This window comes from Acartia tonsa, chromosome 12 (assembly GCF_053477335.1).
Source record: "Acartia tonsa isolate MP-2025a chromosome 12, ASM5347733v1, whole genome shotgun sequence".
Taxonomy (NCBI): Eukaryota; Metazoa; Arthropoda; class Copepoda; order Calanoida; family Acartiidae; genus Acartia; species Acartia tonsa.
Window position 1 is genome coordinate 17,482,602 of NC_137271.1, and position 23,771 is coordinate 17,506,372.

Sequence of the window (23,771 nt, forward strand, 5' to 3'; positions counted from 1 at the left end):
AAGCGAAACTAGATCTCCAGGAAAAGCTGGCTTTAAACATTTGTAAACAGCCATTTTAGAGATACTAATTACTTAAACATTCTAATTTCGCCAATAAAAAACAGTCAATCTCCCTAAAAATCTAATAACACTGTATAACTGCTCAATACACAATGGCATCCAGAGAAAGAAACTTAAAAACTCGTTCCCTCCCCCCTCATTTTATTGGATTACAAATGTTTGAAAGCTACCCCTAAATTAGAATCCCTGAGAACAGGTACAACGTACCCAATGTATCGGGGCAGCAGTGGGGCCCAAACCCCCGACTCCCTTGGGGCTGGCCCGTCCTGTATGTCCTCCGGGGGACCCAACAGCAAGCACAGCACTCTCTCGGCACAGGTATGTGATATATCATAGTAGCGCAGCTATCTATATGTCTGTATGTCTATATCTAAATAAGTAATGATGTAGGGATGATCAGAATAATGAATAATAGATACTTTTAAAAATACATTCTGTCGCATGTCTTCTAAAGCAACCTTTGAAAATCTAAAAAGTGTTTCTCCTAGTCCTTAGACATGTAAAGTAAGTGAAAAATCATCTTTGATTCTAACAATGGTCTATCTAGGTATCTCGTGGCGGAATAAGAACGCCAGACTCCATAAATCCTGACCGCAGCAGGATGGACACTCCTGAATCCAGATCTGAGCTCTACGCATCTCCAGATCATCCTGGTGCAAGGTTCCAGGTAAAAAAATATTTTCAGGCAAACTTCAAATCTTAGTCTTAAAATAAAACACAATGACAGCCAAGCCTCATCTTTAGTATTTGTATTGGGTTAAACATTTATTGAAAAACTGTAATATTTTTGTAGATGATGAATTTATATTTCACTTATGATGCTAAACAAAATTACACCTTTATTAATGGTTGAAAAGTATAGACACTGCTAGTTTATACCAACCAATCGATATTTAATTAACTTGTTAAAGTCAAAGAATGAAAAAATATGTTTATAAAACTTTGGTAACCAATATAATTTACAGTCCTATGTCTCTTCACTCCCTTTAATCCAGGTACATGGAGGTGTGACTTCTGATGATTCACCTGGACATATATATCAGTCTCCTGATACATCCATGATCTATCATTCACCAGATCCTTCGCACACAAACATATATCAGGCAATATTTTCAACCTTGGAGTGAAATGTACCCCTGAATTATAGTGAAAATAAATGTGGAGATAATGGAGTCCTCCGTAAAATTAAGTTAAAATACATTAGTTTACCCCCATCAAACCTTTGAAACCCTTCATCTTACCCCTCTCAAAATAAAAACCTTGGATGTCCCTAAAATATTCAAATAGGGACAGTTAAGTTGGCGGAGTATAAGCCTCTTTTGGAATTTTGAATTTAGTTTTAAATTTGATAGTGATTCATAGTTTACTGACACTGTAAACGGGTTATAAGTTTAGTAATTATCAAGTTCTTTTACTAAAAGACTGAAAATTATCCCGTATTTCAGTCTCCAGATGCATTGAACCGGTACCAGTCACCTGATCCTTCAAGTTCTAGTGCAAGGTAGCAATTTCATTTAAGTTAGGTGAATTAAAAGATCAATAGTGATCAATTTAGGCAAAGTAGACAGATCCACAGTTATTTATTTAGTCAAAGGTGGCTGATGCATAGTACATCTGTTTAGGTACAATAGACAGATCCACAAAAATATCCTTAGACAAAGTAGACAATTTCACATTGGTCTATTGGGACAAAGGTCCAGAGTGTTCTATTTTCACACAGTAGTCACATTATGTGTGATCACTTTTAGGGAAATATTGATGGTACTAATTAGGCAAAGTAGACACTGTAAATTTATCTCTCTTAATTATATGCTCTAGATCCTGTATCCATAATTCTAGGTATCAATCTCCTGTACATGGATCAACCTCGTCTGGCAGATACCACTCGCCAGATTCCTATCCTGGCGGCAGGTATGTCCAGCAACTGCCAGTTGGCTCTGATGCTGGCAGTGCCGTTGGAACCACACCTGATCTGTCAGCTGCCAGGTAAATTAGAAACTAGCGGATTTTTTAAATCTAAAACTGTAACTTTACAAAGAGTCTCACTTCTCCTCTCAACTCCCTCATTTTTATGACATCACATGGCTGATTTTTGAGACAATTTGTAAAATTACAGTAAAACTTTTCTACATTTGTGTTGGTAAGTACTTCTATAACTGATAAATGTCTTAGTTAATGTAGTTATATTAGATTGTCTTATTAATTGAAACTGCCCAAGGATTTCTACAACAAATAAGGAGAAAACGTAGGAATAAACACTAAAAATACAGTACCAAAAAGTTTATTATCTATGGTGTTTTTGTTTATTTATTGGCTTCTTTACCCTTCTTATCTTGTGATAATTCCTAGGTCTATAAGGTAAAAAATACAAAATTAAAACTTAACTTCAATCTCAACAGATCTTCTTTATTAATGCAATATTATGATTCTAAATGTATTACGTAATCTTTTTTGTGACTCTCTATTTTGTCAAATTTGAACTTTTTAACCGACCAACCTTAATTCTTTAAGGTACAGAACGCCAGATGGATATAACTCTCCAGAAATGACAGATCCGCGCCAGCATGACCCACTCTCAACTCCTGAATCAGGTACATATTATTAGAATTGAGTTATATGAGTGATGCAGTATTTTTTCAAGATTTTTATATCAGGATATATCCTCATATTAAAGTAACAGAATGCTTGTCCGTCTGTCAGTAGCTTAGAATCTTGCTAGCAGCTGGACTGGTATGGTTCTGTTTTACAGTACAGCTTCTTTTAGTTCCAGGGAAGGTTTATAACTATTTTGGGGGAGGGTACATCCATTCTTTAACAAGTTGCCCTTTTTCTGCTAAGTGCCCCCTGAGTAACATAAACCCTAGTTGTAGAGTAGCTGAATCATAAAAATTATTTCCAGGACGATTTGCAACACCAGATTCTGGCAAATACCCAGTGCTCTCCACATTACCTGGAGGCTTCCAGTCACCCGTCAGCAGCCACCAGCAGTCACCTGGAGGCTATGGCAGTCACCACCAGCAGTATCCTGGAGGTAGCTGTTCCTCAAGTTCTGCCACAACCCCTGTCAGACACACACCTATGTCATCATATCCTGGAAGTCCAGGTAGATTTTTAAGGTCTTTTCACACGAAGTGTCTATTGAGCACTGATAACTCCCCAACCAAGGAGAGGGGTAAATTTTTTTTCAATGTCGAGCCCTGCGGTGTGCCCCAAATCAGCATGGCTACCAAGTAACAAATATAGCCTTATCTAAAGTAACAAACAAACAATAAAAATACCCTCCTTCGCACTTTTTTTCAATTTATTTAAAAGATTAGATTGATATGTTATCATTGCTCAATGCTCAATGCTCCGCAAGGTAGTTAATGTGAAAACCCCGATTTTATTGCCTATCTTTAAAATAAATTAATAGTTTTTTTTTAAAATAAAAAATAATATATATTTCCATTTAGCCAACGCTGGCAACTATCCTGGAAGTCCACTGGCCGTCAGCAGCCAAGGGCCGGTCAGACGGCCGCCGTATGAGACATACATAGGCAGCCCCGCCTCCTCTGTATCTACCCCTGTACCACAATCTTCCCCACACCATGATCCTGACGGTTATAGGACGCCAATTCAGTCCCCGAGGTCTGGACGCATTCAAGGTTGGTTTTACAATTGAGACACCTAGTGGAATATTAATGAACTATGTAATACTAGCGGTTAAAAAAAACAATTTTCTATGAAAGGATGGCGATTCCCTACCCCAACCTATATATAAACCTTATTAGTACCAATGGGGGGCTAAGTTTTTTTTTAAATATTTCCACCAATATTTTTAATCAACAAAACTAATCAATTTATTTATCTATCTATTCGGAGAAGGTGGGAGGCAGTAATTTTGAATCACCCTAAGATATAATGGATCTATCTATCTAATAATCTAATTATTAATATATTCATTTATCTATCAAGATATTTATTTTTCTACTAATCCATTTAATTACCTTTCAATCTATTAATTTATCTTTTTTTAAATGTTGGAGAGGGTGTTATCTAATCTGAAATAAGGTTTTTCAATCTATCACATACCTCTTCATCTATCAGTCTATCTATTTTTCTATTTGTAAATGTTGGAGAGGGTGTTATATATTCTGAAATAACCCCAAGGTTTTTCAATCTATCACATATCTATTCATATATCAGTCTATCTATTTTTCTATTTGTAGATGATGGGGAGGGTGTTATCCATTCTGAAATTGCCCCAAGAGAATCTGTAACTTCCCCTGTATACGCACAGGTAAAAATATTTTGAAAGCGAACTGTTAGCTCTTTTCGATAATATAGACATGTTAGAATTGTACCATAGATATCAAACTTTATATTATGTTTCCTATGTAATGTTTCAATAAGGTATCAATAAGTAGCAACTCTATAATCGTTACCAGTAAGTCTGTACGTTCATTTAAGACTTATCTTAATACTTATCTTGAACTAAAACTGAAAGTATGTCCTCTTAATGTATCCTGTATTTAAGCAATTTTGTTGAGACTTGCAAATCAATGTTTTGCTTATAAAGTTCGGATACTACTTAATATATTTACTTTGTAAGCTTTGATTTATTATTTATTTTATGAATTTTTTTTATTCAGGTCCAGAAACGGCCGACCGACCTCCACTCCCCACTCTCCGAGGCAGAACTGGAGGGCCGCGACCGATTCGGCGCTCTTCCCAGGGCGGCGAAAGACAACCTCAGTCTTCGTTCATCCATCGGCGATGGCGGCAGCGACATTCGCTCGCCGCTGCGGTCAGCAGGCAGCGACCCGCGATCGCTCGTCCTCTCCGGCAGCGATTTAAAGTCGTCGCGCAGCGGAACGAAGTCGTTTGAGATTGATTGCGATACGGATACGGATGTTCATCTAGGCTACAGCCAAGGATACTCTACGGATCAATCATCCCTGCCAAAGAGATATAGAAGATCAAGGTGGGTAGATGAATAGATAGGATGGATAGATGGATTGATTGATTAATGAGATGGATAGATAGGATGGATAGGTAGGATTGATTGATGGGATGGATACATAGGATGAATAGGTAGAATGGATAGATAGGATGGATAGATGAATTGATTGATAGGATGGATAGATAGGATGGATAGATAGAATGAATAGATAGGATGGATAGATAGGATAGATAGATAGGATGGATAGATAGGATTGATAGATAGGATGGACAGATAAGATGGATAGATAGGATGAATAGATAGGACGGATAGATAGGATGGATAGATAGGATGAATAGATAGGATGGATAGATAGGATGAATAGATAGGATGGATAGATAGGATGGATAGATAGGATGGATAGATAGAATGAATAGATAGGATGGATAGATAGGATGGATAGATAGGATGGATAGATAGGATGAATAGATAGGACGGATAGATAGGATGGATAGATAGGATGAATAGATAGGATGGATAGATAGGATGAATAGATAGGATGGATAGATAGGATGGATAGATAGGATGAATAGATAGGATCGATAGATAGGATCGATAGATAGGATCGATAGATAGGATCGATAGATAGGATCGATAGATAGGATGGATAGATAGGATGGATAGATAGAATGAATAGATAGGATGGATAGATAGAATGAATAGATAGGAGGGATAGATAGGATGGATAGATAGGATGGATAGATAGGATGGACAGATAGGATGGATAGATAGAATAGATACATAGGATGGATAGATAAAATGGATAGATAGGATAGATGGATAAATGAATGAACAGATGGATGAATAGATGGTTGTGGATGATTAGATGGATGAATAGATGGATGAATAGGTGAATGGATGGATAGACTTACTAATAAACTGACAAATTGAAAGATTTACAGACAAAATGTCTGTAACAGAGATAAAGACAAATATCTTCAAGACTTTAGAATTTACAGACAATAATAGTCATAACTTAATGATAAAATCAGCTTATACCAACAATGTAATTAATTCAGGGGGAAAATCACGAAACCTATACGTGTTTTTCAGCTGTCGTTGGGCAACACATCGTAAATTGACGACCTCTCTATTTGCCCCCCAAATATTATTTCAAATTTATTTCGCTTGTTGGTTATACCTTATACCTGTGATAAAATATGTCTTCATTTATGCTTTTATAAATATTTCTTTACTTAGATCTTTATCTGCGAGTGATCTGTCAATATCATATTCTGCCGAAGACCTTACTAAATCTTGCAGGTTAGTGTTACATAATTATCTTTTCTTGCCCTTTCCCTGTATCCTTAGAGATCTATCTTAAATAGCGTATTGAAGCTCCTAGAGGCGCAGCCACTAGCAAAAGTACAACATATTCTTTTTGTTTACTTAAACTTTGAATTTTGTGGACATTAACTGACGTGTGTATATTAATTTTGTTCAGAACACAGGAATAGGACACTATCAAAGGCCTTTATAATATATAAAATCTGACCTTATATTTAAAGATGGAAGGATAAAACAATTTCTCCATTTAAAATTGTGTACAGTTATGCATTGTTTGCTAAAATTTTAAGGAATACAGGGTTGTAGAATAGCTTAGTTTTCACTGTCCCTTACCTTTTAGAATTACATAAATCCAATAGAAAAATTAGTTTAAGAATGATCAGAATTAATTTATTTCCAGTGCTATTTAAAAGTTTCACATTGTAAACAACAAGACAACAAAAAATTGTATCTTATTAAAATATGGACCTTTATTATAGATATTATCAACAAATCACTAAATATGAAACTTTATTAGAGATGACATTTTATTACAAGTTATTGAATTTACTAACATTCTAAGTTCTTTGAAAATGATTCCGCCTTAAGTAAAGTATAAAAACAACAAAGGAAATATTTGCATTAAGGCTATTTCACCATGTCTTCTCCATCCATAATAAAAATCTGTAATAAAACCTTCTTTGAAAACTCTAATATATAAACAAATGTCATAGAGTTGTCATACACATACTTTAACTTAGCTAACAACTAGATCATATATAAAGATTCTTATAAATAGTTAAATAATATTTGTAAATTTCTTAAAGCAAATAAAAGAAAACAAATCAGAAAACTAATACCATTATAAAATAGTTAATCTTATATATTTTTCTTGAATATTAGAACAAAAATATCTGTTACTCTTTGATTGTTAAATTATTTGAATTACTAGCAGCTACGCCCATAGCATCTAGAGCTCTTTATTCGAAGGGGCAGAGGGGCTACAAAAAATGCTTTAAATCGTCCTAATACTTATATCTAAAAATAAAATAGTCTAAAACCTTCTCAGGACCTATGAAAAGCTTACCCAAGTAGTAATTTAGAACTTAAGCTTCAGACAAAAAAAACTTACTTCTTTATAAAAAGATATTTATCTATGTCCTCGATTTCATCTTAGTTTTCAAAGCTATACTAACGAGGAGTAATTCGAGTGAAACATTAAATCTATGTAAACTTGAAAGAAATTACTTTTTCTTTCTTTAAAAATAAGCTTTTAGAGTAAACTTAAACATAGCAGTAAAATATAGCCTAATAAAGTCCTTTGGTCTATTTGTTTGTATCTGATGATTTAAAAAATAAACTTGTCCCAAATGTAGGACTATTTTTGATATGATTTATAGAGATTTAAGTCCTCGACACGCCACTCCCTTGGCCTTATCATAATTGAAAATTTAAGTGCACGCCCTTAGTTCACTAGAAGCAACTCCCGCCATCCCCACTAGACTCAAATACTATTCCTATGAAGCACCCGCCGCCACTCCCACCAGACTCAATACAATTCCCCCAAATATTTCATCAACTTAAACTTTTATGTTCCTGCAATTCAACCACAAATTTTCAACAAAAAAAAGAAGAAAATAACTCGATGTATTTATTGAGCTAAAATGATCTAAAAACAAAAAAATTGATAAGTAAATAATATTCTTTTCCTAGGCTGGCTTTAGGATAGTTTAAAACTTTTGCTTATGTGTCTGAACCTAAACTTGAACCCTACTCCTCCCTTTTCTCGGATATATCATGACATGTTAAAACCAGACATAGCATACTTGTTCTAGTAACTTTAGTGACAGTAAATCACAGTACATTTACAGTATATGACATCCTTATATTGAGCTGTGATATTGTAGTTACCTGGTTGTCTAGGAATCAATAGACAGTTGGTCCTGTATAACCAGGGAGTAAGATGGTATTGGTTGAAAAATTAATCTACAATCCTTTCTCCCTCTTTATTAATAGGTACAAAAGGTAGATTTTAACATTTTAAAATTATGGAAAAATTAATTTAACATCCATTTCCCTATCCTTATGTCACAGATACTTTATATCTAAAGTTATAAGTATAGGGTAGCGTTTTTCGATATTACAAAGGCGTTTGATAGTGTATTATTTTTAAATATGACATAAAATAGACATAAAAATTTACATGAAGTTGAAGTGTCGTTAAACAAAAAGTAGAATGTTTGTTACGTTGTATATCTGCATATTTTACTATAAGATGTTGCTAATCACTGAACCAATAGGACTTTTGAAAATCTTTAGGGAAAAACAAATAAATGAATAAAGAAAAATATCTCAAAATTTGTATTAAGATTAATGTAGGTTTGTTATAGAGCAATCTAGCTGATTTAAATTAAGAATAGGGAAAAGATATAAAGATAAGAAATGTTTTTTATGATACATACCTACGTAATTTTATGAGCATAATTTTGGATGAAAAAGAACTTTTTTTTAAAAGTAAGAACAACAAAAATATACATGTATGTAACTTTAATGATTTTTAATATCCTTGCCAATAAATATATTGTATTTTATATCATGAAATTGTAACTTATAGTTTAAAAATCTGCTAATAAACCAAGAAGTTACAGTCATAATTATGTAAATTATTATAATATACAGATGGACCTATTGACTTTTCTTATTCATAGAGTAGCTTTAATACTAAAAACTTAAAATATTGGCTATACTAAAATATTTTTCTCAATAATTTTCCCTTTTTTTGGATTTCGAGGGATTTCTATATCCCCCAAGGGTGAAGTAGATCATTTCAACCACCCTCTTATACAACCCTCAAAACATGGAGTGGGGTATTCATTCTGTATATTAAAGTAGCTACATGTATTTGTATTATTTATGTCTAATAAGATCTTAAAAACAACTGGACTTAATAATATCATTATTCATAGGGAGGCTTGGTAATAGTTATTGCATGTTCTAAGCCCTTTATTATTATACCTTATATGAGTTACAGCCTCTAGGAAAATATTATTTTTTATAATATAAATATAATCTTAAATTCCTCCATAAATAATCCCAATCTTATTTATTGTAATGTTTTTTTTATAATAACTATACCTATTTATGTATGGACATCTCGCTGTAGAAATAAATTCGACCGGTTGCTTCTTAGACAATTTATACAAATGCAGCAATGGATATAGTATTTGAAAAGCACAACCCAGGTTCTACGAAATACCATAAAAAAAGAGTCGTTTTACCAGAAAAGTGGTAAAGCTGGTCAACCTGGTATAATATACCAGTTTCGTGGTAAATTTTACCAGCAAAAATTTTAGCCAAAAAATTAGTCAAATTTTACCATTTTTTTTGTAAAATTTGACGAAACAAAAAAACCCGTTTTTTGTGTTTTAAATAAAAAACAGCTCTTCATAATCAGTTGTAGTACTTTAAAATAATGACTTTTATACAATGAAGCCTAAATTTAAATTTTTTTTTTTTTTTTCAATTTTACCACTTTTGGAAGTTTTACCAAAAATGTGGTCAATTTTACAACTCTATTTTTCAGGTTAAGTCCGAATTTTCGGACTTAGACAAAAAAACACAATTTGGTCAATTTTTACCAAAAAGTTGGTAAAATTTGACAAGGTATTTTTTTAGGCTAAGTCCAGATTTTTGGACTTTGCCAAAAAAAATGAACTTGGTAAAATTTGACCAACTTTTTGGTAAAAATTGACAAGGTAAATTTTTAGGCTAAGTCCAAATTTTTGGACTTTGCCAAAAAAAAAAACTTTGTAAAATTTGACCAACTTTTTGGTAAAAATTGACAAGGTAAATTTTTAGGCTAAGTCCAAATTTTTGGACTTTGCCAAAAAAAAAAACTTGGTAAAATTTGACCAACTTTTTGGTAAAAATTGACAAGGTAAATTTTTAGGCTAAGTCCAGATTTTTGGACTCTGCCAAAAAAAAAAACTTGGTAAAATTTGACCAACTTTTTGGTAAAAATTGACAAGGTAAATTTTTAGGCTAAGTCCAGATTTTTGGACTCTGCCAAAAAAAAAAACTTGGTAAAATTTGACCAACTTTTTGGTAAAAATTGACAAGGTAAATTTTTAGGCTAAGTCCAGATTTTTCCAAACAAACATCCTTCTACTTAATGATAAAAATCGCAAATAAAATATAATGAGGAAATATTCAGACCTAATACTTTCCAAACAAACATCCTTTTACTCAGCACTATTTGCTTTCGTTATATGGAATATGAAATTAATAAAATATGATGATAATGATTTTATTTAGAATTTATTTCATATTATAACATAACAGGTCATATAGATATTATCCAGGTCAATACTGAAACTACAAAAGATTGGCATCCAAGATAACAACAGTCTAGTACTGATGCCTAAATGTCGATTGATAACAGTGCCACCTGGAGAGGGAAATTGTAATGCTGCTTTTATGGAGATTAATGTACTGAAGAACAATCAGGCAAGTCTCCTACCTGGAGGTACTCTGACTATTTGGCTGGAAGTTATAAAACCTGGACCTGAAAGTGCAGTATCCTGTCTCTCTGGTGACCTGGAGAATTGTTTTGAGGATCCAGAGTTTACTGATTGTTTGATAGAAACTAGTACCTCCAAATTAAAAGTGCACAAGTTTATACTTGCCTCAAGATCTCCAGTATTTAAGGTAGGTTTTTCCATTCTTACTTGTTAATTAAATTCTTGTCAATATTTTTAGGTAAATTTTTAGGCTAAGTCCAGATTTTTCCAAACAAACATCCTTCTACTTAATGATAAAAATCGCAAATAAAATATAATGATGATAATGATTTTATTTAGAATTTATTTCATATTATAACATAACAGGTCATATAGATATTATCCAGGTCAATACTGAAACTACAAAACTTACTAGTATCGTTTCTGTAAATAACATTTTTTAGAATTTTAGCTTGTGGAATGTTTGGAGCTCTCGAGTAGAACTTAATTAATAAACACCGATTGGGCGAATTGTAATCAATACGCTTTATATGTTAAAGTCAATATTTTTTAGAATTTTAGCTTGTGGAATGTTAGGTGTCAACATTGTCGTCATAATAAACACTGATTGTAATCAATACGCTTTATTTAAGTTAATTTTAACTGACTAACAGAATATTCTCTGTTCAACATTGATCGTCATAATAAAACTTATTAGTATCGTTCTGTAAATTATTTGTTAATTTTAACTGACTAACATATTTTCTCGGTTCAACATTGTCGTCATAATAAATAATGAAATTTTTTGTATAATCTGTGACTGTTACATCTTGAGATGGAACTCTAGTTGTTCTCCATGGAACTGCAAAGCTCCACACTTCAAAACTGGTTCAACTCCAAAATCCTGAAAAAGAATATTCATTTTTAAATTAAGCAATTAAAGGATTAACAAATCAAAAAGGCCTTACAAAAAGGAAAGTTAACGGTTTTGGGAAAATTTCATGGAGAAAGTAGATACAGCTTGTGTACGTGCCTGCTTATTAGAGAAAGTTTAATTCAGTTATCAATACATAACCAGACTGAGAGAAACTAAGAATGTCTTATAACGGGAATTTGGAGTTATGGTATGAATTAAATAGTCGTATGTTATTTTTAAGAGAGAGTCTAGTGATTAGAGCCAGAACTGACAATGTCGAGATCCAGAGGGAGGTTTGTAAGAGGTTATATCAACATGGATGGATTACTACACATCTTAATCGCTGCCGTCCTTCCCCTCTGCTGCCCGCCGCTGCCCAGGCTGCCGAACTGGCAGCTGTTCTTCACGAAGTAAACATGCACGAGGATGAATGTAATGCTGTTTAGATTTTAATAATATCCTGAATGTACTGTTTCAATAATATAAAGTAGTAAAATCTAATTTTAAATAGCTACCTATCTAGTACATTATTTTTATGTATTAACTTTTGTCTAACCAGTTTAATATCTATCTAATAAATTTAATAATAGCTTAATTGTTAATATAATTTAGTATACAGTTTCATAAAGGTAGTTCGATGTGTGTCTGTGTATATTAACTTCATATTTGTTATGCTTGTATACATGGAAACTACCTTTTGGGGCCGAGGTGTTGCCGTAGTTGCGTGTAGGATTATTCCAACTATCTTTTATTACAAATAATTAAACACTTACTTTTAACGGATGAATTTCTGACGGCAACAGCTTCATGTTGGTGCAAGAAATGTTCCACGGTCGAATTGCGGTCAGCTTATAATCGGAGAATAAACCCAGCTGTGTGCGAAGCTAAACCTGAAAAAGAATATTAATTGAAATATAATTTATATATATTTTTAATATTATTTTACATAAAACACATCTTATAATATCTTTCTATTAAGGGTATAAAAATTCGTTACGCTTAAAACAATCATAAACCTTAAAGGGCGAATATAGGTTGGATATAATATGAGCTTATTTCAAAGGTGCTATTATATAGATTATAATAAATAATTTAAAGATAATGACATATCTAATTGTATTAGTCTGTTTACAGCTTATAAAACCTGTCTAACTCAAGATAATATTATGTAATTAGTGTGGTTCCCTAAGAACTCAAACACTCTACCATCACACAAGGCTTCGTAGCAAGGTTGAATTAAAAAGGCTTCGTTAAAGGATAGTCTTAATAACATGGCCTAAAATATCCATGTTCTTATTAAAATTATTTTAACACTTACTTCTATGTAAACCATTCACTAATTGCAGCGCCCATATATTTTCTCACGAATCTGATTCCTGGTTAAGTCTGAAAAACAATATTAATTGAAATATAATTTGTTAATATTTCTATTATTATTTATATATATTAATAGTAGAATACTTTAAATATTAAGAATAGGATAAAAAGTCGTTCTTATATCATATATCAAAAAGGTTTAAAAAATTATAAAACAAACAGTTTATCGAAGCAGCTTAAAACCATGCGTAAGGTCCTAAATTATATTGATTCTTTATTACATTATTTAAACACTTACTTCTATCTCGCCAATCTTTAATTGCAGCGCCCAAATAGTTATTTCTGATGAATCAGTGTTGCTGAACCTGAAAAACAATATTCAATTTAAATATAATTTATTAATATTTCTTTTACATTCATATATATTAAACCCGGATTATTTAATATTAAGAATAGGATAAAAAGTGTTTCTTAGATCAAATCAAAAAGGCTTAAAAAAGGCTTAAAACAATTATCCTATTATATAAATATATTAATATTGTTCTCTTTTACAACGAAGCTTTTTATTTTTTTTAATCTATAGCTGAAACTCAAATTAAAAATAGGATGAGGCCTTGACTTTTCTCTTCCTACTTTAAGTGCCCCTAGAGGCTTCTAAGGGGCATAGCCGCTAGTAAAACTTAAACCGTTAATCGAAGGCAGCCTAAAACCGTACGCTCAAGGTCCTATATTATTAATGTTTTTATATTAAAATTATTTAAACACTTACTTTTACGCAAACCACTCTTTGATTGCAGGGTCCATATACTAACAGCCAAGACTGAAGGTGGACACGTACTTTTTTAAACTTCTGACTATCATCTCTTTGATTGCAGGGTCCATATATCAACACTAACAGCCAAGACTGGTAGACAAGTACTTTTTTAAACTTCTGAATATATAGCTCTCTAGGCGTTCTTAACTGACATTCATATAAATCTTGTGACATGGACCATCTCCTGTCAATCATACTTGGATATAACACGTATTTTCTCTAAGAGACTTGAACTATAACACTCATTGTTTACAATAGTTTTCAATCGGTATAGCGGCATTCATGCACATGCTCTGTACAGGTATACAACTTTATATTGAAAAATATTTCTTTTATATCCATTGCAATATATTTTTTTATATTTTATCGATGATATTTCATTTAAGTCATTGCAAAAATATATTACATTCACATTAAAAAAAATTTACATTAATTTAACTTTCGTAACCCTGTTTTCAGATGATAAAATCAACGTGCTGGACAAAGTTGCCAAACTTTAAAAAACACCTTATGTATATAATATCATTTTAATATTTTACCGGTTAATTAATTAAAACTGCATAACTTATATAATTCATGAAATGTTATTATTCGTTGCAATTTTACGATTAAAAATATAACTGTCTTGCAAAGTGTTTTGCCACCTATTCAATCTGTATGTTGGCAACCGTAACTTTCCATCGGCGCAATAATTCAACTGGACTATATGACTACGGTGCATTTTTGTATTTTAGTAATCATTTTTAGTGAAATTACAGTGAATTTTGAAGTTAATATGTATCATTCTGTTTTATAATTCAAATTTTATCATTAATTATTGAAAATTCTTTCTAAAATATTCTTCGTATTCGTTTTTTCTCCCATTTTTGGGACTCTTTTTAGCTTACGTAATATACAGGACTTTTTTAAATGTAAAATTAATAAATATATGTCTTGCACCGTAGTATAAACGGATTGTCGCAAATATAGGAGTACAATTATAAGAATGAAACTACTTTTTTGGCCCAGAGGTGCCGGAGGCACTGGCTAAAAATAACTGTTTTTAATCTTATGCTTTTAGATTTTTATATTCGTAGAAAACCATGCATATAATACGATATGCTAGTTACCTAGTTTTTTTGCGTATGAATGAGAACACCTGTTCCTATCCACCGGATTCGAATGAATACGAGCTATTTTTATTTTGTAATTTTTTATTTCTTAAATATTCTACCTTTTCAGATAGTTCTGAATAACAGGCTATTCAAGTCAATCACCTGGGTACGCGTACATCATAATAACAGGTATGGGTGTATATTAGCTGTATAAGATTTATTTTTTTTCTCCTGTTACAAAATTTGTTTTAAATAAATAGGGGGGGGGGGGGGGGAAGTTTTGACACATTTGCGTAAACAGGGAGTATAGGCTTTATCTTTGGACTGAGAGTATAGGTTATTAGGGATAAAATCATTCTTATATGATGAATTTTCCCAAGTTTTAATATTTTTTGGATAGGCCTCCAGGTTCCGGAGCTCCAGGCCTTCCCCCCCCCCCCCCTTGTTTAAGGACAAATAAAATACCGGAAAGTTAAAAAACATTAATCACACCCCTCCCAAAAATAAACAAGACAAACAAAATAATCATTCCTCAAATTAGGATGGATCCATACCAATACCACGAGCTGCATGACAGATGGGACGCCCTCATGGTTAGGATGTTGAGACTCTTCTCCAAGTTAAATATTCGAGTTCAAGAAGAATCATGTGGCATTGATGACGCTGCTGAAATAGTAAAACTGTTATACCATCACGGTTGGGTAGAGACACAATTAAAGAAGAATGAACCTATGCCCGAGAATCTCTACGAGAACGAGAGACCCCGCCTGGATGATACCGAGAGATATGTCATTGACCATGAAGCCGACTGTGCACCTTTCCTCACCAACGTCAGCCCTTTTTTCTAAATAAAACCCAGAGTAACAAGGTAAAAACTACGAAATTATTGCAGGGGTGTATATTCTGCTCCGGGGGGGGGGGGGAGGGGAGGGGGAAAAAAGAAATAAGTGGATCAATGATGGAAGTTGCTTCAAATCACCTGCTCTTGTTCATGGCTAGTTGTCTTTTGTAGCAGGGGAAAAAATTGTTTTTAACCAAAAAATGTTTCAGAATTCTTTGAGTTTCTTCATTAAAAAACGCTTTAGTTTTCTCATTTTTAATTCAATGTTCTTTCCTTTCAGGGAAGAGAAAGGAGAAGCTAGGAGAAGCCGAGCTCGCCGCCGGCGATTTCATCCAGCCTCCGGATATCCATGCTGAAAGCGAATTTTAATTGTAATTTGTGGCGTTATCCTCTTAGAAAATTTTGTTTGTATTATTTAACTCCCCATCCCCCCCCCCCCCCAAACTAAATTGCTGGGTTAGGTTAGGCTAGGTTAAGTTATACGGCTAGGTAGAGGCCAGGCGCCGTTTTTCTAGGGGGGGGGGGGGGGGTATTTCCTAAGAGGATAACATCAATTTGTTCTTTCAGAACATTTACGTTAACCTCTCTTTGATTGCAGCGCCCATATATTTTAGAATTAAGTACCCATGGTGACAGTGATCGAGCCCCACTGGTCGTGCAGATATATAATTTCCTGCATATAAACATTAATAAACATTATTTACCCCTAAAGCCGACGATTACGTATGCACGTGTACAGTTTTTTAAGCTTCTGGCTATAGCTCTCTAGGAGATCTTAATTGATATGTTTTATTTTTTGTTTTTGTTTTTTGATATTTTTGTTATGTTGTTTTATATTATTTATTATTATTTATTTTATAGCAAATTAACAAATTTTCTGGGTTCAACATTGTTGTTATAATAAAACTCCATGCAACTGCAGAATTCTGCAAAAGTCACGACCAGTGGGGCTCGATTATATATGCGTTCGTCGGCTTTTCAGGGAAGGCAGGAAATTTATATAGGTATTATCCAGGTCAGGACTGGAACAAACAAAATTTTATGTATATATTGTATATAGTTATTTTTTTCAAAGTAAAAAAATGTCAGACCAACGCTGGATGACGTATGTATAATTGTATCACAATTTTGATAGGTAAGTTTAATTAATTTTATAGACAATCAAAGAATAAATAAGGGTATTTTCTTATGTTTGTAACTCTAACTCTTTATTTTGTGAGTTCCTTTGACATTTAATTTTGGTTTCAAAAAGTGTCACTCCCCCCCCCCCCCTTTTTTGCTTTCTCCTTCTTTCGTTATATGTAAACAAGTAATAACCTTATTATTATAACCAGGGGTGTATATTCTGCACAAGATTTATTTTTTTTCCCCTGCTACAAAATTTTTTATTTTTTTTCCCCCCTAGATTTTTCTGAAAAAGTAGGGGGGGAAATAGAAAAATATTTAAAGAACTCTATATTTCATTTATTTTATCCCTCCTACCACACATTTTTTTAGTTTTTTTAACCAAGGAGGGGGGCAAAATGGAAAAAATGTTTTCAGTTTTCTTAATTTTTACATTTTTTTTTCCTCCAACCACTTATTTTTTATTCCCCCCCCCCCCCCTGAGCAGGGGATCCCATGCAGAATATACATCCCTGATTATAACATATACTTCTTATTTCAGGAGTTACCTATACACCCCTGTTAGACGTTATTGAAATGGGAGACAATTTGATTGGTACACTCTCTAAAGCTCTACTGAAGCGTATAAGAAGTGGAGATAAGACGAAAAATGTACAGGTGACTTTTTACAACTAATTATTTCTACATATTTAAGATGAGACCTTACTTTTCATTACTGTACTTAAAGTATAATCTATGCTCGACTTTAATTTCTATTTTTCACTTGCAGTCAGCGCACTATAAACATGCTTGCTCTTACACCAGTATAGTCATATGTACTGTAATCAATTGACACGTGTAGCTTGCCCAAATAACGATCCATAACAACTCCCCTATATTATTTTAAATAAGTAATTCACTAATTATGTAATCTTTTTCCAGTTGCAGCATAAACTGAGGTCCATAAGAAAACTCTTCTGTAAGGTAACGAGAACCAGAAAATGGCGCATGCAGAAACATCAACAAAGTGAAGACAGTCAGCCATTACTAGAAGAAGAACAGCAGGAGGATTTGATGGATGTGGAATATGAGAACGAAACTGCATCGTCAAAAGGTAACCTACAATATCTGTAATATAAAGTAGAACGATGTCGGTCTGTCTGTTTGTTGTTTGTTTGTCCAAATTCCCACAAACATTGTCTCCCAATTTTTGTTTTTTATTTTCCTTTCAATCTAAATTTCAAACAATTGGTTTGATCAAACGTTAGTTAAGTTTGTCTCAAGATATCCTTGTTCCAGGGGTGTATATTCTACATGGGATCCCTTAACCTAACCCACCTTCACCCACTCTCTACATTTATCTACTTTTTCTGGAATTTTTAATTTTTTAACTTTCTAATTTGACTAGTTTTTCTTTACGGCATTATCCTTATACTAAAGTAACAGGATGTCTGTGTGTCTGTTCAAAAGGATCTTGCTAACCGCTGAACCGATTGGGTTCTCCTTTACAGGGTACCTTCACATAGGTCCCGGGAAGGTTTATAACTATAAAACACCATGTTTAACATCGTATTTTTTTAGGTAAAGTTTGTACAGGCTGCAATACCAACTTCACAAAGGAAACCAAAAGTATATGTTATCAATGCTACGCAAACCAAGTTTTGGAGCGATTAAATAACAATCCTGAAGAAACAAACTACATTAATATTGTTGTAGACAATATTAACAACAATAATACCAACGATAATAATGATGCAGACAATGACAGCATTCAAGATGCCGAGGACTGGGACCACGTCGAATTGTTTGATATACCTGAAGATTATTTTGACCCAGATGATGACGATGACCCTGATGACGAACCTGATGGCGAACCTGATGGCGATCATGACGGGGATCGCTTCAAACATCTTACAGAACTTGAGAAAGAAATTGTTAATGATTTCAGAAGCGTTTGTGTTCTAGACAACCCCATCTCTCACAACAAAGTTAGAATCATCCTGGCGATTCTGAAACGCTCGTGTATTTTCAAATTTCCGTCATATAATACATTATTCAAACCCAAATACAAAGTTGAAATCAAAGAAAACAAATATAATCCTACAAATGCTCCTGGTTCACTGATTGAGTGCAGGTATGTTTATATACGATTTAGAAAGCGTAGCATTTCTATAATCATTACCAGAATTTCCGTACGCCATTTTAAACATGTCGATTTTTCTCCTTTTTTAACAACAAACTTTCAAGTGTTCTAATTATCAGTTTGATCATTCTTTGGTATATTGCTTCCTGCGACAACTTGAGAACAATATTATAAGCGAAGCCACTCTATAATTAATTCCTTAAAATTTAAGTATGTGCATAAACCTTATCCTTCTTGAAGTATTTTTTTTTAACAAATTTACTTACATTCAATTTTGGTTCGACTTTAATATTTTTAAATTCAGTTCAGATACTTCACAATTGTTAATGTCCGTTTGTCGTACCGTTACAGTGCTTTGGTTTTTATGGATGTTGTCACCCTTGTTCCATTACTTTTCATCGTAATATTATTTGGAGCCCGATGGTGCAAAATTTCTTTGAATTGTGCAAGTTTTAGTTAAAAATATATTTCTTTTTCCAGATTCCCTACCTATGAGATCCTCCAAGACGCCATCACAGACTTTAAACGGTTGAATGGACAACAGGCCGTTGATGATCATATAACTTTTGACATCTCGGGCGACGGAGTGAAAGCAGCTCAGGGATCTCATATCTCCTATTATACTGTCTGGATTAGGTAAGTAATTAATATATTGTGGATTTGAAAGGGTTGGGTTGGGATAAAGTTCTTTTCATATACAGCATGACCCTCGAAAAAATATTTTTTAGGATTGGCAGCCTATATTTCAAAGGATATCAAAATATTTGTTTTACATCAATTGACAGCCCAGATTTTTAAAGCCAAAGTTTAGGAAACCATTCAATAAACAAATAAGAAAGAAAACTAAGTTTACAATTGATACTTTTTTCTATTGCATACATATATAAAAATCTGTCTTACTGTATACCAGGACTTAATTAATACCATAAGTAAACCTAGTTTTTACCACTTTTACGGTAAAATTTTACCAGCCTTTACGTTTTATAAATCAGTGACTACAATTTTAAGTCTAAGGTATTAAATGCTATTATTATTAATTCTTCTTTATTATTTCAGGTTATTCTTCAACAAGGATTTCAGTGTTATATTGCCAGTCAGCATATTTGAGAAGACGAGGAGGCGTCCCTACAGTTACAACTTTCTGGATAATGTTACCCGATTCATCAACAAACTAATTCAAGAAGGATTACCTGGACATACCTTTCAATGTAGAACCATCATCCACGATGCCGTTGCCAGAGCCGATGTATTCGGCATTCTTGGCCATGGATCAAAAAATGGATGCCCACACTGTGACCTTCCAGGGATGGCTTTTTCACAGACTTATCTCCGTCAAAAGAACTTGGTATTGTTTGAATCAATGAATGTATTTTACCCCAGTGACAGTCAAAATATGGGTACGCCGAGGTCTGACGAGAAATTCCGCAAGTTAGAGGAAAATAATCAGAACATGAAAACCAGTTTTTCTGACCTTGACCCGAGCTTGGATTTAATACAAGATACCCCCAGTGATCCGATGCACGCGTTGCACCTGGGCTATGTAAAGAAAGTGATGACGTACCTGAAGAAAGGACGTAATAGTTATCCAGAATTGGAAGAAGAAGACTTAGTTCAAATGGAGAGAATTACAGGGATGTACTGCATTTGACTAAAGAAATGACGCGTAAAATAGGTGTTTTCTTCGCGCATTTCTCGGCACTGCGATAAAATTCTGCATTTTTAGATTTATGTCTATTACACATTATTTGTACGCCTTGTTATGCCGCTTAAAAGAGTGTTAGTTTGAAAAGTTTAAAGAACTTAAATTTTGAAAATTTTCTCCTTATCACCCATATTTTACCATGAACTGCAGTAACTCCAATTATAGATGAAATCAACGATCAATTGAAGCTTGTTGGCGATTTTGATCGCGTTCCCCGTACGTCCATCATGCGCCTGACAGAGAAGAAGCTAGCCCTCAATTTGAAAAGTTCTGAATTCAAAGTACTGGGCTTCTACCATATGATATTTTATGCAGAGGTAGGTTTTTACCATATTATAATCTTTTTAGAATTTAAAGCTTATTTCAGTTTCATTATATTGTATAGCAATAACATTCTTTTTAAATTTGCGCACGTGTGCTACATTATATATATATTTCTATTGAGGAGGGTGGACTTCCAATAAGTATATAGGGCGAAGCCCCTAGAGGCTAGGGGCGAAAGAGCTAGTTTTACCTTAAATTATTACAATGTTTTTTTTTTCCAGTTGGCAAATCTTAAAGATGAACAACGTCTGATATGCAAGTTTTTATTCCACATATTGCGCAGTCTCGAAGAGCATATAACAACTGAACGTGTGGCTGAGCTCAAGACCATGATAATGGTCCTGAACTCAAAATTGGCGGAGATGTACGGCGAATCGTGCTTGAGTTACAATACTCACATGCTTTACCATATGCCGGAACATGTCCGCCGATTTGGACCATCCATGGCGTTCAGTTGTTATGCTTTCGAAAGTGCCAATCATGTGATATCAACTTACATCCGAGGATATAATTTTGGCCTTAAAGAGGTTTCAAACAGGTAATACTATTTTTTTTTAGTTGAGTTCCTTTGACTTTTAGTTTTGGTTTCAAGAAGTGTCACTTCTCCCCCCCCCCCCACTCTTTACAAATTTTAATGTAATTTTTAAAAATGTAACATAACTTTCTTTCCGTGTATTGCTGATCAAACACTTAAGCTATAACGATTTCACCAGCAACATACCTTTCCGTTTAACAGCCATTAATGACATAAATGACATATTTAGATTGTTGATATTTCACACAGTGAAACCGTACATAAATGAAAAGCTGGCTGTCAGGGGAAAAAGGAATGCCAACAAACGAAAGTTCGAAAGTAATCAATTTTATACAGACTGCCAAGACCTCTACTTTGTCCCAGACTGCCGTCGTGATAAAACAGTATGGTTGGTCCACAAAGTGAGGACATTTTTTCCGGCATACACCTTTCCTGAAGATTCCAGAATAATAGGTAGGGGTGTATATTTTGCACATGATTAATTGTTGTATAGAAATATTTCATGAACTATACATTTCATCTAATTCCTTTTTAACCTACCACAATTTATTTGTAATTCTCTTATCATGCCAGGAGGAGAGTGTGGTAAAGGGGGGAGGGGGGGTCTAGGAAATATGAATTAAGTTTTATGGTTTTAAACACTGAAAATATACACCCCTGGTATTAGGAGTAGGCAAGACTGACGATCCCGAAGACTATAGCCATCCTCCAACACAACTAGCCTCCAACCTACTGAAGTACAGAGTAGCACATATCTCCGTACACCTGTTGCATCAAGATGTCTCCATCGTAATTCCTATCGGAATTTAATTTTGTACATTGAAAGCAGAGAAAGGGGGGGGGGGAAATGACACTTTTTGAAACCAAAACTAAAAGTTCCATATTGTACCCTTATAAAACAACTGCCATGCAAAATGACAGATCTGTAACTGTTTCTTTAGTTCAGTTCCTTTGAGTTTTAGTTTTGGTTTTAAAAAGTGTCACTTCCCCCCCCCCCCCCCTTTTGTTATAATATGTATGTAAAATGTTGTAAAATTCAACTGAAGGTCCTTCCCTCTTTATTTGGAATTTATGTGAAATGTACTTTAAAATATTTTTTTCATTAAAATTATTTTTTATAGCTAATTTTAAAAAAGGCATGTCAACTTTATTTAGCAAAACCCTACCTTTTTGGCCATCGATGGGTATGAAGTTAAAGTGTTATAAGTCTAGTCTGTAATTTGAAAGAGTACATGTTTGCAATTTAATTTAATTTTACATAAAATTTTAATTTCTGTCTACACATTTCAGATTTAAAACTATGCAAATTGCCCATGCCAACGACCTGGATACAACAGCGTAATTTCGACTGGCAATTGACCAAGCTAGATCCCAAAATGACGAGGACTGGAAAGAGTGCTAGTTCTGTAAAGGTAAAAATTATATTTAAGGCCTAATTTACTATTGTACAAATTGCTGCTACCCTTCGCTCTTAAAACTTATAAATTCGCATGTTACCGGATCGAAAGGAAAACCTTATCGGTTCATGCTTAACAGACCACAAAAGATTATTGACCAAGTATAATTATTTATTAATTTTCCACAGTGTGTTTAACATTTGATATTAGTAATTAAAATTCTAGGGGCGTAGCCACTGCTATCTAATATCTTATTATGCATTGTAAATACAACAATTATTTCTTGCTTTAGAACAACAAGCCTACTGGAGGTGGCAAACCTAATGGAAGTGCCAGAGGTGGAAGTGCCAAAGCTGCAAGTGCCAAACCTGGAAGCAACAAATCTACTGGAGGTGGCAAAGGTACAACAGCAAAGGTAGGATTTTAAGTTTTATTGTTATCGGTTTTTGGTTTGTTGGTGTTTTGTTGTTAAACTAAACTTACTAACATGATGTCTGTTTGTGGGTTTGTACCAACAAATCTCGTTAACCGTTGAACAAATTGGGTCCCTCTAACCATATAACTTAACCTAGCCTAACCTAACACAGTCATTTTGTCGGGAGAGGGGGGGGGGTAGGGTAAAGTTTTAAAAAATAGAAGAAAAAAATTAGGATAATGCCGGTGTTGTTTAAAACTATAATCCTCGGTAAGTAATGCTTTACAATAATTATCTATATTATTTTTAGAACACAACTAGAACCACAACATCTCCAATAAGGCCAATAAATATTACCCCACC

The 23,771-nt window shown here is 33.6% G+C and overlaps 4 protein-coding genes and 1 long non-coding RNA gene across 9 annotated transcripts in view; 4 read left to right on the forward strand and 1 right to left on the reverse strand.

Moving 5' to 3' along the window:
• The window catches only part of LOC145334678 (uncharacterized), a 140,601-nt gene that overhangs the window by 91,753 nt on the left and 25,077 nt on the right, over positions 1 to 23,771 (forward strand). For all 5 annotated transcript variants that reach the window (XM_080180240.1, XM_080180239.1, XM_080180242.1 and 2 more), the window contains 12 exons: positions 1 to 18; positions 240 to 378; positions 608 to 727; positions 1,056 to 1,163; positions 1,506 to 1,561; positions 1,900 to 2,046; positions 2,572 to 2,651; positions 2,960 to 3,163; positions 3,513 to 3,704; positions 4,269 to 4,339; positions 4,692 to 5,023; positions 6,242 to 6,304. The exon at positions 1 to 18 is cut by the window's left edge and continues 173 nt beyond it. In XM_080180240.1, the coding sequence (XP_080036366.1) occupies positions 1 to 18; positions 240 to 378; positions 608 to 727; positions 1,056 to 1,163; positions 1,506 to 1,561; positions 1,900 to 2,046; positions 2,572 to 2,651; positions 2,960 to 3,163; positions 3,513 to 3,704; positions 4,269 to 4,339; positions 4,692 to 5,023; positions 6,242 to 6,304 (1,530 nt within the window). The remainder of the gene's footprint in view (positions 19 to 239; positions 379 to 607; positions 728 to 1,055; positions 1,164 to 1,505; positions 1,562 to 1,899; positions 2,047 to 2,571; positions 2,652 to 2,959; positions 3,164 to 3,512; positions 3,705 to 4,268; positions 4,340 to 4,691; positions 5,024 to 6,241; positions 6,305 to 23,771) is intronic.
• Positions 11,198 to 15,175, reverse strand: LOC145334259 (uncharacterized). Its single transcript, XR_013884780.1, has 5 exons — positions 13,809 to 15,175; positions 13,338 to 13,404; positions 13,041 to 13,108; positions 12,496 to 12,612; positions 11,198 to 11,710 (listed from the first exon to the last, which is right to left on the reverse strand). It is a non-coding gene; the product is annotated as an uncharacterized LOC145334259 (long non-coding RNA).
• Positions 15,228 to 16,896, forward strand: LOC145333642 (uncharacterized). The gene is made up of 2 exons (XM_080178814.1): positions 15,228 to 15,815; positions 16,069 to 16,896. The coding sequence occupies exon 1, from the start codon at positions 15,490 to 15,492 to the stop codon at positions 15,793 to 15,795; it is 306 nt and encodes a 101-aa protein (XP_080034940.1). The 5' UTR covers positions 15,228 to 15,489; the 3' UTR covers positions 15,796 to 15,815; positions 16,069 to 16,896.
• LOC145334376 (uncharacterized) lies at positions 18,041 to 19,686 on the forward strand. Its single transcript, XM_080179830.1, has 3 exons — positions 18,041 to 18,050; positions 18,474 to 19,026; positions 19,516 to 19,686. The coding sequence occupies exons 1-3, from the start codon at positions 18,041 to 18,043 to the stop codon at positions 19,673 to 19,675; spliced, it is 723 nt and encodes a 240-aa protein (XP_080035956.1). The 3' UTR covers positions 19,676 to 19,686.
• On the forward strand, positions 20,925 to 21,603 carry LOC145333569 (uncharacterized). The gene is made up of 2 exons (XM_080178731.1): positions 20,925 to 21,054; positions 21,283 to 21,603. Exons 1-2 carry the CDS (start codon positions 20,965 to 20,967, stop codon positions 21,601 to 21,603), a joined length of 411 nt encoding a protein of 136 aa, XP_080034857.1. The 5' UTR covers positions 20,925 to 20,964.

What these genes read in the sequence shown, in the direction of transcription:
- LOC145333642 (XM_080178814.1), top strand. Translation starts at nt 15,490, where the DNA reads ATGGATCCATACCAATACCACGAGCTGCATGACAGATGGGACGCCCTC.
- LOC145334376 (XM_080179830.1), top strand. An exon ending in GGTTCACTGATTGAGTGCAG is followed by an intron (nt 19,027 to 19,515) that starts GTATGTTTATAT and finishes TTCTTTTTCCAG; the next exon opens with ATTCCCTACCTATGAGATCC.
- LOC145333569 (XM_080178731.1), top strand. Translation starts at nt 20,965, where the DNA reads ATGCGCCTGACAGAGAAGAAGCTAGCCCTCAATTTGAAAAGTTCTGAA. An exon ending in ATATGATATTTTATGCAGAG is followed by an intron (nt 21,055 to 21,282) that starts GTAGGTTTTTAC and finishes TTTTTTTTCCAG; the next exon opens with TTGGCAAATCTTAAAGATGA.